Below are 18,248 nucleotides of genomic sequence, written 5' to 3' on the forward strand. Positions count from 1 at the left end.
ACTGTAAATGAAACATGAGTAACAACGGTATTTTAGGCTAAGTGAATATTTCCAGACTTGTGATACACTTCAGCTGTTCAAAGTAGCTTAAAATCTGTACTCTTTTGGGCAGTAGTTGACAAGGAGGATAGGTATGCAGAAACAAAGTACAGTTGCTCTGAAGCCTGTGTTATGCTGTACATGGAAAACCTGCCCATTGAGTAGGGAACCCTTCTATCTTATTTACAAGGTGTAATTTGCAGATTTTCAGTAGAGTGGCTAGTGAAATCTGCAACAAGGGTAGCCTTTGTTTTCAGCAGAGAAAACCATGCTTGCAGTAAGCATGTAATTTTGAAAGTTCTCTTCGAATGTAAAGCCTCTTGCACTTGCCAAATGGAAGGCAGGGCCTTCACAATCGCAGGGACTGCTGTACAGGGAGGGATTATAATTCTTGACATCAGAGTCTCTTGCAGCATCCTCTGAAGTAGTGTGGTTTTACAGTGCCCCTTACTGGGGCTATCGCATAGTGCAAGAACCAGAGGAGGTCTGAATGCCCAAAAGTTTGCTCTATTTGGGGTTTTTGCATTCTTCCCACACACCCCGAGCTATGAGTTAAATACAGTGCTGCTCTTATGTGCTGAACCAGATTATTTCTAATAAATGTTAATTTACACTTTATTATTTTTTGATGTTCAGATGTTTCATTATGTCCTTCAGGTTTCTTTGAAATCTCCTTGTGGAGTTTGGTGATAATGATTTTTGATACATAACCAAACTGGTGGAAGTCATGAAAGCTTTGAATAAACTAGGATTTTTCTTCTGTTTTTAAACTAGTGACCAACAGCCATGACTTTGGACCACACTGACATTACATTGCCATTCATTAGAGATTAAAAGATCTGAAAAAATGAGGAATTAGAATTAGAATTCAGCTTTATTCCTGAGAAGCGAGATAGAGATGAGTTTACCAGATGAACATAAAACAACCTCACAGTTCAGTTTTGTTTGTTAAGAATAGTTTTCTCTTTAGAGTTGAGGATACTTCATTTAGCTGAATGGCAGCTCAGGTAGAACGATAATCAGGGAGAAAAACCAATGCAATGAATTTCTCAGCTTAAAACTGAAAGGTAACTGAGTTTACTAATTAGTTCTGTTGCCATGGCATGTGGCACAAGTAGAGATCTTATTTATGACTGACTTTAGTATCTTACAGTACTGAGGTGGAGTTAAGTTGGTTGAGTTTTGGTACGTAGTGTAAATCTCCTTGTATTCTGTAGATCCTAATGGATTACCATTTTGATGTATAGAAGGAAGCTTTGAAGTGCTTTTTACTGATTGATGCAATCAACTGTATTTTTAAAATTGAGCTTAAAAGTATAAAATGTTCTCATAACTTCTTGAACGTGGAGGTCATTTTGTATGCGATAGCTTTTGTCTGTTTGTATGTGTTGTATTTCTGTGAGGAGGGCTTTTCAATGATATCAGACGTGCACTGGATATCCGATGGGAATCAAAAACCAAAATACTAACCTGCCTAGTTAGTAGGCAGCTCCCCTTGTGATGCACAGTTAAGTACCCTACTGCAGGAACTAATTACTCAGGTTAAAGGATTTGTGAAAATGCTTATATGCTTCTTGACAATCTGGCTGTATGGCCATACAGTAGAAATTTTTGAAACTGGTGACTCTTCTGGGCTTAATTTGATGAAGGAAAATATCTGCTGGGACATGGATAAAAGGCAGCAAAAGTAGCCCTTGTTTTAGACAGCTTCCCTTCACTTACTGCATATAGCACTCTTTCTTTTGCAAAAACTGTAAGCTCCTTTACAGGGTGAGGATGGCAATGAACAAGAGTGTGAGAGATTTGTGGCCGAGTATTCGGATGAGGAGGAGTGACTTGTGGTGCTCTAGTGGTCCATGGACTTAATAGGGGAAACTACGACAATGTCCAGGAGAAAAAAGCATTTATTCAGAGATTGCTTGAGAGTCAGGAACTGGTACTGTAAGGAAGAAATACACCATGAAAGCATTAATGAAGAGTGTTTTTCCATAACGTGTTGACCCAGTAGCCTGTTAGCCCCTGTGGACTGCTTTATCAGGCTTTTCAGAGACCACGTTCTAATAGGACTATTTGGTTTGCAAACACTGTTTCATTCAGTTGCACAGAACAAGTCTGAGTCACCATAGCCTTGTAGCCTACATAATTCATGAGCTAGTCTGTAACTAATTGCTATGAAGAGTTCTCGTAGTCTAAGGATTGTAGTCACAAGAATCAGTTTCTTCTAAGACACCTACATTTGGATGTTTTTAACTAGACATAAAGACCTGGACTAGCATTTTTTTCAAGTACCTAAAACTATCCTTTTTAAATAGTCATAATTATCAGAAATATTATTGGTGACCATTTGTGAGAGTTCCAGCACTAAATGGAGGTATCTGAATTTCTCTAATCCAAGATGGTCTGCTCTGTTTCCAAAGCAGTTTCCAGAATGTCTCTGTCAATCTTCATGGGTCTACCAAAAGCTTAATTTTATTGAATGTTATAAATAGGTTTCTGCATGTGCTCTCTTAAGGTCAGCATTTCAATTACTAGAATACGGAGAAGAAAGATTTGAGATGGTGATGTTTATCAAATGAATTGTGCTCAGCAACCGTGTCTAAGAAACTCTGACTTCAAAAACAGCTGTGAAGTCAGAGAAAGGTTAGCTAGCTCTTGTTAAATTAAATTCTTTTATCCTGCCTAATGAAGGGAAGCAACATCATAAAGCTAATCTGCAGGCTGGAACTGTCACTACCATTACCAATTTTTTCTTTGTTTTGTAAAAATGAGACTGAATGAACCATGAAAAATAAATGAATGATAACCTGATTTTGTATCCCATGCAGGTTTTCTCAAGTTCTGGAAGTAGCAGGGTGTTTGGTTGCTAGCTGACCTGAAACTTGTGGTCTACATTGAAAGATCTGCCGTGAGAGACATTCACCTTCACATACCCCACAGTTCTTTGCATCAGAAAAAAGGGGCTTCATGTGCACAAGTGGTTCAAGACAATGATGTAACGTTGATAACGCTGAAGGTCTGAAGGTCTCCTGAGCATAACTGACTTTGTAAGAGGCTTCTCCATCCTCTCTCCTTCATTTTTTTTTAACAACTTCCTCTCACAGAAGCTACGAGCAAGATGCCAGCCAAGACACCCATCTACTTGAAAGCTGCTAACAATAAGAAAGGGAAGAAATTCAAACTAAGGGATATCTTGTCTCCTGATATGATCAGTCCACCACTTGGAGATTTTCGTCACACTATACACATTGGAAAAGAGGGACAGCATGATGTTTTTGGAGACATCTCCTTTTTGCAGGGCAACTTTGAGCTATTGCCTGGAAATGAAGGAGAAACCAAACTTTGCCAGTCTGGTGGCCACAATGAATTCTTAAGGGCAAACAGCACTTCTGAATCCATGTTTACAGAAACTCCATCACCAGTACTCAAAAATGCTATTTCCCTTCCTGCCATTGGGGGTTCCCAAGCCCTTACGTTGCCCTTATTGTCACCAGTGACATTTAATTCAAAGCAAGAATCTGTTAGGTCATCAAGAAATCCTAGGCTTAGTTGTGAGCCAGTAATAGAAGAAAAACTGCAGGAGAAAAGTAAACAGATGGAGGATGGAGAAACATACAAAGATGACATATGGGAGCAAAACGGTGGTTCTTCGCATTTTACTAATGGTAGAGACAGTCACTCATCCAGCTGTTCTGAACAATGCACTGATTGGCAAACAGTTGATTTATTTGATGACAGCCGACTTTCATGTGAACTAACCAAGACAAAGACTAAGTCAGAAGAGTCCCTTTCAGATCTTGCAGGCTCTCTTCTCTCATTACAACTTGACTTGGGACCTTCACTTTTGGATGAGGTCCTCAATGTAATGGACAAGAATAAATCTTAGAACTGGTACTCTCTTGCTTCTGTACAAGTGATTCACTTAAAACCAACCAAACAAAAAATAGTTCAAAAGTAGACATTTAAAAAATCAGCTGTATTTGCAGTTGTTTGACGGGTTTTCTAAAAATATTCTTAAAATACTATTTTTTTACCTATTGTTTTTCATGATTTTTATTACACTAAATTCTCATAGCAGGAAGGTAAATTTTAATAACGGTTTTCAGCAAATGTAAAATGTTTTTAAGTACCAGTATTAATTATCAGAAACTTAAGAAACAGAGTTTGAGGATGATAGTGATCGTGACATTTGGTTAGTTCACTTCTACGGGCTTCTGAATATATGAAAATCTCTTAAGTGTCAGAAAGGAGACTGCTATTAATTATTCATTTTATAAATTATTACAACATCACTTTACATGTAGGCCTCTTTCTAGAACCTTGTATTTGAGGGTTTGATAGTGTTTTTCTTCATTTTCCATAGTACCGTTTCTGTTATACCTTCACTGTAGCTATTCTCTTGGTCTTATACTACCACTCTGTATTCAGATGTGAGCAATTTGAAGGCTTTTTCAGCTTGAACACCTGGTCCAAAGTCTCAGCTGCTTAAATGAGTATGCACAAACTTACACAAGTTGAGGCTTGGGCCTGACATTGTATATGAAATGATATGTTGTAAACAGGTGACACATGCAAGATGATATGGTTAAATTATTTTGAAAGTTGAAATATATTTTCTGTGTGCATATTGGCTTTTTACTGCAGAGCCTACACATACAGTATCTCATCAAAATAGTTGCTTGGCATTATTGGTGCTTTTCTGAAAATTGTATATTTGTGTGTTTGGAAAGAAATATGTATTGATAACTCCTTGCTTTTTTTTTTTTTCATTTATTGCCACAACATGCTTAAACTTGCAACCAATTATTTTACTTTCTGAAGAAGGCACTGGTTATTCACAATGCTTGTGATGTGTGCTGCAACAGCCAATGTTTTGGGAAATGTGGATCCTTTAATACAGTATCTACATGGATTGCATAGATATCTTGTGCAATAGAATAAAAACCCCTTTAAATTGCTATGTCTTTGTGATTCAGTACATAGCCTCACCAAAACACAAAGTTTTGTTTTCTGCTGTAATGAAACAGACTGCAGTACACTTGCAGAAATACAGGATTGGGGGCAGATTAATTCTACTGTCTTAATTCAGTTGACTTCTCCAGTTTACTTCCTGAGGTTTTAAGGGCAAAGTCCAAGCAGGTAGACCCTCTGGGGTATACGTTAATTTGAAGTCATTGGAGGCAAGAGGATGATACTCGGGTCCTAGTGAAGTTAATGGCATAGTTCCAGCAGCTTTCACTGAAGTCTTTAGGTAAAATCCTGACACAGTTTGTAGACTGTTCTTCATTAGATAACCACATTTATCTATATCTTCTAAATATAACATGTAAGTTATAGATGATTTAATAGTTATCTTTATCCTTAAACTTTCTAGGGAGTTAATGCCAACTAATTCCATTCCTTCAATGTGTTTTAGGAACACAGTCATTACCTCTGTTTCCAGTTAAGCGCTTGTATTATTGTGCATTAATGAGAGACTGAGCTGCAGTCTCCCATATCACTCCTGCAAATAAGGAACTGAGATGTAGAATGGCCAAGAACTGTGTTTATTTTAAAGATAATGCTTAATTGCCTTTGACTTCTCGTTCTCTGTGTATAAGCCTGGATCGAACTTCCAGGGCATTCATGATCCAAGAAGAATGGTGATTCTGTGGCTATAGAGCTTTGCAGTCTAGAAAGCAAGTTCAAGGCTCTGCTTGGCCACGTGTTTCTTATGGGACTTAAGGAGAATTTAGGTCAAAACTTTCACTGGAAAAATCTGTCAGTCATTAGGATAGGGGAAGTTCAGGCGAAATGGGGAATTAGACATTTTCTGTGTAGACTAGCTTCAAATACCATGATTAGAACATGAAAGGTATTTTCCTGAATGAAAAGTCGTCATCTTGCAGGACTTCTCAAGTAAGTAATCTGTAGAAAGCAGAAACAGATTCTGAAAGCAGCTATTGCACTCATGTTATTTTTGCTTTGTCATGTTTTATAGTTGATTTACTGGGTTAGCCTGCTGAAAAATGTGTCACTCTTGCAGGAGACTTTGGTCTGCATCATCCTTCCTATGTGATTCCTCTTATAAATTTGTAATTCCTTAAGTCTTGTGATGAGGGTGGGTGGTCTGAACTAAATAACTATCGCTCCAGGCAAAAAAAGAGCTACTGTATTGTGGCGGAGAACCTTTGCTTCAGTCAAGAACAGGACTTTTACACTAGCAAAGTAGATTTTGTATTTCTTTTAAAGCCTTCATGTTACTTCCCTCAGAGGCTGGATTCCTGAATTGTTCAGATCTGCTCAGTCTCACTTGCAAAGACCTAGAAGATGCAAAGCTGAAATGTGCTCAGCTTCTGTTCTGATGTGGCCTTCTATAAAATACTGCTTTGTGTAATCTGATCCGGTATCTCAGCTGTTACAATGAGCTTGTCAGATCAAACCCCTGAATTTCTGGCTTCTGAGAAGTTCTGTTTTTCTGAAGCCTTGATAAAATTGTTAATGGATCTTAGACTTTCCAAGGGGGAGTTACTGGCCATTTCCTGAAAACCAAGATAGCGCTGCAAGTTGGCCTTCTGGCTGGAACCGAGGACTGGGGGGAGTTGCCTTGGATTATCTCATCAATTTTCTGTGGCCATAGGGAAAAGTATGCTAACTGTACAACTGCACAGGAAGTTCCACAGATGCTTCACAAGTCTTCCATTATGCCATAAAACATTTCCCTATCTCTTCTACTAATTGAAGTAGTACAGTGAAGACCTAAACATGTAATCTAAGTGTGCCAGAGGAAGAAAGCAGAAGCCATAAAGCATGTGCCTAGTTCCTGCATGAGTATTTGTGAAATTCCTCATCTGTACAATCCTACAAGCTGGGCTGTGCACTGTACAGCACAAAAACATACCAGAAAGTCCAATAATCACCCAGTTCAAGAACCCTTGAACTGCTTTCACAGTTCCCCTGCCCATTTAACTCGGTTTTGTGCTGAGGATGTCAGTGGAAGGTAAAGAACAGGTCAAATGTTGGGAGATACATAATGCCACATTCATCTCCATCTTTTTTTTTTTTTTTTTCTTTTTTTTTCCTAACTAGGACCAAATTCAATGCCTTGGAAAAAAATGAAAAGCAAAATGAACCTCCAAGCTCTACATCACAATGGAGGGATGGAAAACAGCTGGTCAAGGAGGCTAGCAGAAACCTTGAGCTGAGTTTGATGCAAGCACAGTTTGTCTAACAGTTGTCTAAACAGTTTCTTTTGAAAGTCCATTGTGTAGGTACATCAAGTAACTAATAACTTCCAAAGCACTCTTACTTCCCTTCCCACATTGACAAAGCTACGTTATGTTAAAAAAAATTGCTCATCATTGATACTCGCTTGAATTCACACTCTTGAAATGTTAATAAACCGAAGGTATCCATTTCATTTCACTTATTTACCCATGCTACTACAAAGCATACACAGGACAGAACCATCTGGATTTGCTGACAAGTGGGTGTGTGAACAAATAGAAAAAGACAGAAAATTTAAAACAACAACAACAAAAGAAATCTGAAGTCATACACAATACATTGTTTAAGGATGATTTTACTTTATAGATGTTTTTCCTTTTTGCATTTATTGGTGTTAACAAGGCCTGAGGCATGTTCTCTAATTTGTGTAGGAAATTCTCAGCAGGCTACAAGAATAGGCTGAGGCCAAGTTTCAGAAAAACTGAAGGTTCTTCTGAATATAGGAGGCATATTAATTCAAGGGTTTTTTATTCCTGCTAGAATCAGTGAGAGAAGGGATGCTTTGGGTGGCTATCTTTTTGAGCATGTTAGTCATGACCAGGATTGGAAGCAGCTATTTGGTAGGTCAGATAGATACAAATAACTCGGATGCAAGCCTAGCTGGGAAGGTATTGGACCTGGTACAGTGAAGCCAAAGAAAGTTTGGATGATGCAAGAAGCAGCTAAGAGACACAGTGGACTTTATTCCAAGGAAAGAAATTAATTATTATTGTAAGCAAATCAATTAAATTAGCAGTGACCTAACTATTCTGCTTGCATTCATTTGCTTTTCATATGAACACAAAGTACATTAGTACATCTGTTTCCTATAAATGCTTTCATTTTATGTGGGTTTTTTAAAAGGGTTTTCTAACTCTAAATGTAAGGCTGGATCCATCACTAACTGCTTCTCTCTAGTGAGCATTTTACAAGTGCTAGAGAATCAAGGAAGTACATATACTTTCTGTATACTTTTGAATATTGTAAACTGTTTTCTCTCTGTAACAATTATGAAAGGACTGATTTTTTCCTGGTATAAATTAACATTACTCCAATAAAATCACAGGTTCTGATTTAAATATAAGAAAATTTCCTAGGATGTTTGCACCAGGGAGAATATTTGTTTTCACAAGTACACTGCAGTATGAGCCTACACATTCTTCAAGCTATTTTTTTTCCTCATTGTCTAAGACAACTCTTTTTTAGCTTATGCTCAGAGAAACTAGGACTTTAGCTTTGTGGATTGGTGACTTTTAGCCTGTGCTATGTTCCCTTTGCTTCTTAAGATATCCATATACTTAGGAACCTTTCTTCTATTGGGACCTCCTGTCAGGGTGCCACACAAGCCATGGCAGAGGTGGAGACTGGCACTTGTATGGCATTGCTAGGGCAGGGACTGAAGACCTTGGGCTGAGCTGAAATAGGGCTCCTGAGCCCATGGACGGTGGTGGGGTCCCACTTGAGAACCCTGACACCTCTGGCAGATTTTTGTGGGTAATACTTTTAACTTGAGAGATGAAGCTTAATTTTATCTTCAGGAAGTCATAAATAGTCACAGAAGCCATCTAACAGGTTATTAGGTTTTGTTTCAGTAGAAATGAAGAAGCCTTGGGCCATTCCCTGTTTGCTACGTAGGACAGGACCGTCCAGTAAAGTCAAACCCATTTGCTCATTTAGAGAATTGCTAATGCCATTCCAGGACACTGAGTGCCTTATTTAAAAAAGGCTGCAGTTTAACAAGACAAAGTACTGATCAGTAAAACTATTTCACAAGAAGAATGGTGCTCCCACATATTGTAGAGGTAGCTATACTTTGGTAAAATTCACACCAAGTTAGATACCACATATAAGCAGTTAGCCAAGTGGATATTTTGCCAGTCCTTCTTGCCGCCTTTCAGCTGTAAGTGCTTTGAGGTCACAGTCCCCAGATATTCCCCAGAGATGGTCACATTACACTGTAGGATACTGTCTCAGGCACCTGTGAAAGATCAGTAGACCTGGGCCTTTCCTTGCTTATTGCCAGACTCCTCCATATACACTAAGTAAGTCAACTCAGTTGCACCTAATGAAACGAGTTGGGCCTATCCACCCATGCTCACTGCCACTATGTTTAGACAATGGAAGAAAAAACACCTTAACTGAAAACATTTATACCAGGCTTCTCAGTCATATGTCTAAAGGCAGTATCAGAATCAAAAGAAAGTATTTTAAATGCTTGGAGTTCCAAACAGCTATGATTGCTGTTGATTTTATAATGTAATAACTGTATGGCTTATTTGTTATCTAATATTTCTTCTTACAGGAAACAGTGTTCCAGTTACTGCTTTTTGTTTCTGAATGATACTGTAGGATGTTAGCCCTGTCACTTGGGGCTTCCACCTATTCCTTTTTGACAAAGCACTCTGCTGCAGTACAGAAAAATTTCTGGGAATATACTCTCTTTTCCTGCACCTTAATTTCTAGTGTATTTTATCGGGGGGGGAGGGGTTGGAAAAATTGTCAGAATAGACTTATCATAATATTTCTATTTCCTCTCCTGGCAGATACACGTATCTGCAGTTTATGGTTCATGTATTTATGTTTAATTATCAAGTATTTTCTAAATTCGGAAAAGCTTCACGTTATTTTATCCAAACTGCTCTCACTAGAAAAATGCAGATGGAGACAGCAACTTAACAAGCTCACTGTAAATGTTGACCTTCTGTATCGACAGGGTTGCAAGAGCTTCACTGCATTTGGCTTATGAAATCACTTTTGAATGTAAACCACAAATATGCTAAATGTTATCCAGGATTCTACAGTGAGCCCTATATCCTGTGGCAGTGTTGGGGAGATCCTAACCACACTAAGGATGTGCACACTGAGGAATGCCATTTCTCATACTGGAAGTAACATGCTTTACAACACTGATAGCTGTGATTGCACTGATACAATGAAGGGAGTTTTCTCTAGCATTGCCAGCACAGACAACCAAGCCAGCAAGAAGAACAAAGGGGAAGGGGAAAGGGAAGATTCCTCCAGCTACAGCTCCTCCAACTACAGTTCATTAACCTGAACCTCTAGGCTCTCTTGGCCATAACACAGACTTGAACTATGGGCATGAAATTGGGCAAATCATTTAATCTCTCCACAGATGGGAATCACATCTCTAGAATAAGAAAGATAACATGGTGCATCTATCAACTTTTGTCTGTTCTGTCAAACTCGATGAAAAACTTTGCAGGTAAATTGTTTCGAGGGCAGTGCTTAGCCTCGGGGTATTAGCTGGGCTATCTAAGGAGTACTTTTACACGGAACTGCAGTGCTTTACTAGACTATATACAACATGGTATTGTGAATATGTATGTTCAACAGACTGTATAAGGTTGCAATGATAGATGCCTTAAAAACATATTTTCTATAAACTCCCATAAAAAAACTATATCATTTGAAGAAAAAATCTAGCCTTTGTTCTCAGTTTGAACTATAATCAATCATAAGGCAGTATGATTACTTGACTTGGAAAAGAGGGCAAGATGGGATAGTGATGGCTTCAGGAAATCTAATATTCAGGGATTACCAGCAAGGCATCTAAATTATTTCTTTTACTATTATTGTTTGTCTTTTTGGAACTGTACTGGGGATCAAGGACCATCTCATCCTATGTCTGGAGAGCAGTTAGAATAACCTGGCTTTCACCACATTTCAAGAAATAATACAACATATGTCCAGCCACAGAGGAATATTCCCCGTGCCGTTACACATTGACAGAGGTCAAATTTGTGCAGAATCAGTGAAGTGTGAACAGGTGCACCAGACCACCATGAAATAACTCTGGTTAAGTTGTTCTAAATGAGGCATGAGACACTGTACCCTAGCTGTATTTGTAACCTTAAACTATCCTGTAGCCACAGAGTATCTGACATTACATCTGACATCCTAAAGCAAGCAAGAGAAATTATATCCATAATTACTGCTGCATCATGAAAAATATTTATCCTGTTAATATAGTTGATTGCTCCCTCATGTGGGAGTAATTAAGGGATATTTTCCTTTCCTACTGTTATTGAATGAAAGGAGGAAAACTGTAAGTAGTCCACATGCGGGGTGTCATCGTTTCACCAGATCATTTCATCAGGGTGGGAGAGTAGTATAACAGGAGGATTACTTGCACTTCATGCAACAAAAAAATGGCTCTAAGAGCTGATACGTAGCTCTCCCACAATCTGCAGGAGGCTGTGCCATTGCTCACTAAGTCTCAGTGCCTTCACACCAACTTAAAAACTCTCTAGGCTTTTTCACTTAATTTAGAAATTAATTCATTCAGACTGTGTTGGCATTGAGCAGGGGAGAGACAGTGAATACTGAGGCTAAGATCCTTCAGCAGAACAACATCGAGACATAGCTAAAGCACGCCTAGCTCACCTCTGCCCCGTATGTTCAGTTCCTTCTACTGAAAGCTGAGTGTAGGAATGGAAAATGGATGATGTCTGCTTGGGTCTTGCTCTGTTCTCAGACATCTCAGGATGCTCCCATGCCATACCCCACAGCCAGAAGCCCAAGAGCCCACCAGTTATGCACAGTCCTAGAGCTTTTCCCTGCTGGAACTGTGGGCTTTGCCACTTCACCATGCACCTTGTGAAGTGTCACTCAGATGGAAGTGTGCCCACTGTGCCTTGCTTTCTATGTATAGTATAGCATGACAGTAAGCAAAATAGAAATTACACACTTTCCATTCGTAAGGCTCCTTTTGCAGTTCTAAAAGCTGAATATGGACAAAAAAAGTCCTACTGCCTCCCTCTCTCCACTATTAACTTGCATTTGCAAGATGTATTCTGAAAGCTTCCTTACTACATTAGATCATAACCATTTAGCCCTTGTCATGTTGGAAGATACCATGGATTTGGAGAAGGCTGAGGTTCTTAATGACATCTTTGCCTCCATCTTCACCAGCAAATGCTCTGACCACACCACGAAAGTCTTGGAAAGCAAATGCAGGGACTGTGAGAATGAAGACCTTAGGCCCACTGTAGGAGAGGATCAGGTTCGAGACCATCTTAAGAACCTGAACGTGCATATGTGCATGGGACCTGATGAAATCCATCCGCGGGTCCTGAAGGAGATGGCGAAAGAAGTTGCTAAACCACTGTCCATCATATTCGAAAAATCCTGGCAGTCAGGTGAAGTTCCGGATGACTGGAAGAAGGGTAATATAACCCCCATTTTCAAGAAGGGGAAGGTGGAAGACCCAGGGAACTACAGACCAGCCAGTCTCACCTCTGTGCCTGGCAAAATCTTGGAACAGTTTCTCCTGGAAAACATGCTAAGGCACATGAAAAACAACGAGGTGGTTGGTAACAGCCAACATGGCTTCACTAAGGGGAAATCCTGCCTGACCAATTTGGCGGCCTTCTATGATGGAGCCACGGAACTGATGGACAGGGGCAGAGCAGTTGACATCATCTACCTGGACTTGTGCAAAGCGTTCGACACTGTCCCACATGACATCCTTGTCTCTAAATTGGAGAGACATCAATTTGATAGATGGACCACTCGGTGGATAAAAAACTGGCTCAATGGCCGCATGCAAAGAGTTGTGGTAAATGGCTCGATGTCCAGTTGGAAACCTGTAACGAGTGGTGTCCCTTAGGGATCGGTGTTGGGACCGGTCCTGTTCAACATCTTTGTCGGCGACATGGACAGTGGGATTGAGTGCGCCCTCAGCAAGTTTGCCGACAACACCAAGCTGTGTGGTTCGGTTGATACGCTGGAGGGAAGGGATGCCATCCAGAGGGACCTTGGCACGCTTGTGAGGTGGGCGGGTGCCAACCTTATGAAGTTTAACCAAGCCAAGTGTAAGGTCCTACACCTGGGTCGGGGCAATCCCAGGCACAGCTACAGGTTGAGCAGAGAAGAGATTCAGAGCAGCCCTGCAGAGAAGGACTTGGGGGTGTTGGTTGACAAGAAGCTTAACATGAGCCGGCAGTGTGCACTTGCAGCCCAGAAAGCCAACCGCATCCTGGGCTGCATCAAAAGAAGCGTGACCAGCAGGTCGAAGGAGGTGATCCTGCCCCTCTACTCTGCTCTTGTGAGACCTCACTTGGAGTACTGCGTACAGTTCTGGTGTCCTCAACATAAAAAGGACATGGAGCTGTTGGAGTGAGTCCAGAGGAGGGCCACGAGGATGATAAGAGGGCTGGAGCACCTCCCGTATGAAGACAGGCTGAGAGAGTTGGGGCTGTTCAGCCTGGAGAAGAGAAGGCTGCGTGGACACCTCATAGCAGCCTTCCAGTATCTGAAGGGGGTCTACAAGGATGCTGGGGAAGGACTCTTCATTAGGGACTGTAGTGGTAGGACAAGGGCTAATGGGTTCAAACTTCAACAGGGGAAGTTTAGATTAGATATAAGGAAGAAGTTCTTTACAGTGAGGGTGGTGAAGCACTGGAATGGGTTGCCCAGGGAGGTTGTGGATGCTCCATCCCTGGCAGTGTTCAAGGCCAGGTTGGACAGAGCCTTGGACCACGTGGTTTAGGGCAAGGTGTCCCTGCCCATGGCAGGGGGGTTGGAACTAGATGATCTTAAGGTCCTTTCCAACCCTTACGATTCTATGATTCTATGATACATCGTGCCAGTGGGTGAATTTGAGAACAGAATGTAAGTTAGTGTCTGACCCAGGAGGTAATGCAGCTTTTTCTGGTATAGAATAAAACTGAATCTATAACACTATATGCATATTAAGACATAAGTATGTACACTTATACAAATAAATCAGCATTGCTAATGTGTCATGATTTTTAAGAGATTTCACGTCTTTGGGAGCAGGGCGAAATCCTGTTGTGTGGATTTTCTAATGCCAGAAAAAGGCTCTTTTCATGATACAGCCTTTTCTGCATTGGAGGAGTATAGGCACACTAAAAGGGTCTTTCTCTGCTCCCTAGCTGCTTATTTTCATCAAGTTTGTGCCGAACAGAACTGAGCCATTTACCTGTCCATCAACTCTGACTGAAACATACCAAGGTATCCAAAAGTACTTTAGGATCTCACACACATACAAAACCATAATGAGATTTTCAAATGTCATTTCTTTAAAAAGCCAGGCCAATTGTGTACTTGTGTACTTGTGTTGTATCCCACACTGAAGTCCAGGAAGTCAGGCAAAGTATAAATTGATGCTGAATTTGCCTTAGTGTTTTGATATTCAGATGTGTGCTAAGTGCAAATAAATTTAAATACTATGGAGTCCAATTTTAGATTGTTCGTTCATTGTTTCTTAACACATCTTTTAATCTGCTGTGGACAATTCTCTCTCTTCCTTTTTAGGAAATGTCTTAAGGATATAATTTAAACTATCTCGTAAAAAGTTCATGGCTGTCAGGCAGAGATATGTACAATTGGGCTTGCGCTTGGCTATTTTTTGGATTCTGTGAACTGTTTCCTTTTAGGGGAAAATCTATTGACAGGGTAAACTTCCACCAGTCTTCATTCAAGGGAGGTAGATATATACTGTTAATTGCAATCTATACCTGCTTGTTCTTATTGATTATACTTTCTACCAGCATTAAATTTATATTAAAATTATTACTTGATACATGCCAGCTCTTCAGATCAGCCAGGTCTTTTCATTTATGTCTGCAAATGTCTATACATGATGGAGTTAAAGTAGGGAGGACACACAATCTGAAATATTGAACTTTGACATTTTCCATCTAAAACTCATGCAGTAATCCATTCAATCACATTTCCTAATTAAATCTACGTTTCTTTTGAATGTGTTTTCCTGTGCAGTGAAAGTGCTTTTCTAGTTACAAATGTGTGTATGATGTAGGAGAGTTCAAAAAGGTATGAAGCCTTTTTTCACATTTAGCTGCGCTATTGGTAACTATCCTCAGATATTCTAACTGAATTAACCAAGAATTCATAATTTAAGCTGCAAACAAATACCTTGAAAAGCAAAATATGATACAGTTTTGGTGGTTTTCCTTCTTTCCACAATGTAAGATGTTGCTTAAATAGGATTTCACATACATTCTATAAAAGTCAGTGATATCTGTACTTGATAAAGAAAAGGAAAAAAAGAAACAAAGAGATACCACAAATCCATCCATAAAGCCAGAACAATTCACACCTGTGAGAGATTCTCACAGAACTAATTAGGTTCAAGGAAATTAGGATTTCTCTGCTGTAAAAGTGTTTAACAAACTGAAAGCTGTAGTTCTGACCTGAGGATAAGTGGAGTCCATGGTGCTCTGTGATTTTTCTTGTTGGATATCCCACAGGTGATTTTCACAGTGAAGCGGGGTTTAGATCCTGTAGAATGAAGGAATAATTATCACTTTAAAATATATTATCTATAGATCTGAGTGGTTGTCTGAAAGCAATCAGAAAATAGAGCTGTCTGTGGGAAGCTGTATAAGTTCATAACGCTCCAGTGGTCCTGGATTTGCCCCTTTTCTCTTCCCCACAGTTCCTTGCAACAAGGTCATAGTAAAAAACTATGTGTGTCCCTCTTCTGGCCACCACCCCTTGACCACAGCACCAGAGCACAAGAAATGTATGCAGAAATGAATACTGAGTTGGGAAATTCTTCATAGACTCCCGAGTTATATTTCCAGTAATAACATAGGTGGCCTTGGAAGTTTCCTATCCAGCCCAGTTTAGACCATGGCTCTGAAATGTAACCATGACAGGATCCTACTCTGGAATTAGATGATTCAGTATTCCTCAGAAAGAATCAGGTATCTCTTGATAACTCTCAGATTATCTCCACTTGTTTCCTATGGTAACTTATTCCTGATGCTTATCTTGGAGGAATTTCAAGATGATCTCATGAATCGTCTTCATCTAATCCATTTATAGGATTGTTTTCCCCTTCTCTTATTTGCAGTGCTAGATCCAACTGGCCCAAACCCTCCCTACAGTAAGTGCTTTACACCAGAGATCATTATTTTATTGTGGTTTATAAATAAATAGTTTAGATCTTTGGGTAAGATTACCCAAAGCATTAGCTGAACATGCTGAAAAAGAATAACTGAGACTTTTATACTCTGCCTGCAAGCACTTATTGTGCTAGATGTACAGTTTTTTCTGATCAGATAAAATATAACAAGGAATTTAAAACCAGCAAATCTAAACCTGATCATAAAGAGATGGGGCTCTAATGCTTTTCTTCTAAGACTTGTGAAGAGGAGTCAGTCATTTTAAGACAAGCCACACACCCAAACAAGGCCTTGCTGTGTTGCATGGAAATGGGGCAGCCCAGCGGACACCTGAGTCTCTCTTCAGCAACAGGACAGAAAAAAGACAGATTGTCTTTAGATTATTTGCTCTGGCTAGAGGGTCAGAGGACTTTCATTGATAACTTGAGAATACAAAGCCATAATGAAAGTCTAAGAAGTTATGTAGAAGTTATGTATCTCCAGATACAGTAGGAAGAGAATCCTAGGAACAGTTATAAGCCTTCTCATATGTGAAGATTTTTTGCAAGTTATTTATTAATACAGAACTGAAAAACTTAGAGTAGCTCTGAAATTCTTTTTCTAAGCTCGTTAGATCTCTAAGAACGCATATCCTAGAAGAAACTGCTCTAAGGAAAGGCTGAAGAATCCTTCATTAAAGTTAGACACCTGCCTATGTTTCTTAAAGAAGTTTTAAAAATGAACATTCGATAACAGTTACAAAAATTACAACTACACTTTCTCCCCACTTGCCCTCTCTCCCTAATTGTAGAAATAATAAAAAGCTCATTAGAATCAGAACGTGTCTATGTGCCTGTAAAGCTTACTGTAGAAAATCAAGTGAATTAGTTTTATATTTAGTTGTGAATGCAGTGAGATCTGAAGCGTGTCCTTAGTTCTACAAGTAAGGCATTCCACATGTAGTAAAGCCAAGTCCTTGTCTCCCTTGCTCATGAGGGAGCCTGGACTCATTTCATTGTTCTTGTGGAATGCAGCTGCTGTGTGAAGGTCCTGCTCACAGCTGGAGAGGCAATGACTGGAGTTATTTCAGTACATGTTTGTTTGTAGACTAGGTCTTAAAAAGATAAAATTGCATTAAGTATCACAGTTATCAAGATCAATCTCCCCCATCGCAGCAAGTCCCATGATACAGACCTTTTCACAGCTAGGTCAAACACCGCCTTAAACCTTTTGTTTCCACTGCTGCTGTCATAACTTCAGCATTTCACTCTTGCAGCAACCTTCTCTTTGTTTTTCCAGCCTAAAATCATTAAGAGTCAGTTTGTACCCTTGTGCCAGTGCTGTCTTTTACCCTAAATAGCTTTCCCTCCTAGTGTTTACCCCTCTTCACTTGCGTATTTGTCGACAGCATTCATTTTCTCCCTCAATCTTCATTTTGCTAGTCTAAACAAGCTGCTCTCTTTAAATCTCTTAAAAGGCCTTTCATTCCCTAATGATCCTGCCAGCTCTTTTCTGCTAACACTCCAGTTTAAGTTCATCCTTCCAGTACGTAGATGATGATGCAGTTTCCCAAAAGTGATTTGACTAGTGTCTGGACTTCCCAATTTGTGCTGAAAGAGTCTGCTGGAGTCCTGGGCCTTGATTAGCATTAGAGATTCACTGTAACTTGCATGAAAAGAGAAGCCACTACAGACTGCAAAACAGTGAAGTGGGATGCTACTGCTGGCTTTTGTTGCTAAGTAGAAGGCCTGCCATGTGGTGAACCAGTTAGAGGCTACATTACTGTGTGTGGGTTTATTCATAGCTAAGTGTTATGGCAACATAATCCTGAATTCCTGTATTTATAGATCACTGCTGTCAGGCCTAGTTCTGAAAGGGAAATCCAGCTTTAGACATAAGCCGATATTGTTTGGATACCTAACAGCACTGAAATGCTTGAAAGAACTTAAAAGTTGAGGAGCACTTATGTGAATTAGATGTGTTTCCACAATACTTCCGTCTTCTTGCTACAAGGTCATCTTTGTGCCCTCCTCACTTCCAGCTGGCTGTTCTCAAAGCAGTGGTTGATTTTGC

At 39.8% G+C, this 18,248-nt stretch overlaps 1 protein-coding gene across 3 annotated transcripts in view; it reads left to right on the plus strand.

Moving 5' to 3' along the window:
* CDC42EP3 (CDC42 effector protein 3) overlaps nt 1-4,996 on the plus strand; it is a 28,460-nt gene extending 23,464 nt beyond the window's left edge. For all 3 annotated transcript variants that reach the window (XM_030499983.1, XM_030499982.1, XM_030499981.1), the window contains exon 2: nt 2,865-4,996. In XM_030499983.1, the coding sequence (XP_030355843.1) occupies nt 2,865-2,887 (23 nt within the window). In that variant the 3' untranslated portion in view covers nt 2,888-4,996. The remainder of the gene's footprint in view (nt 1-2,864) is intronic.
* Nucleotides 4,997-18,248: the final 13,252 nt, after the last annotated feature.

The sequence above is a fragment of the Strigops habroptila genome, chromosome 10 (assembly GCF_004027225.2).
Source record: "Strigops habroptila isolate Jane chromosome 10, bStrHab1.2.pri, whole genome shotgun sequence".
NCBI lineage: Eukaryota > Metazoa > Chordata > Aves > Psittaciformes > Psittacidae > Strigops > Strigops habroptila.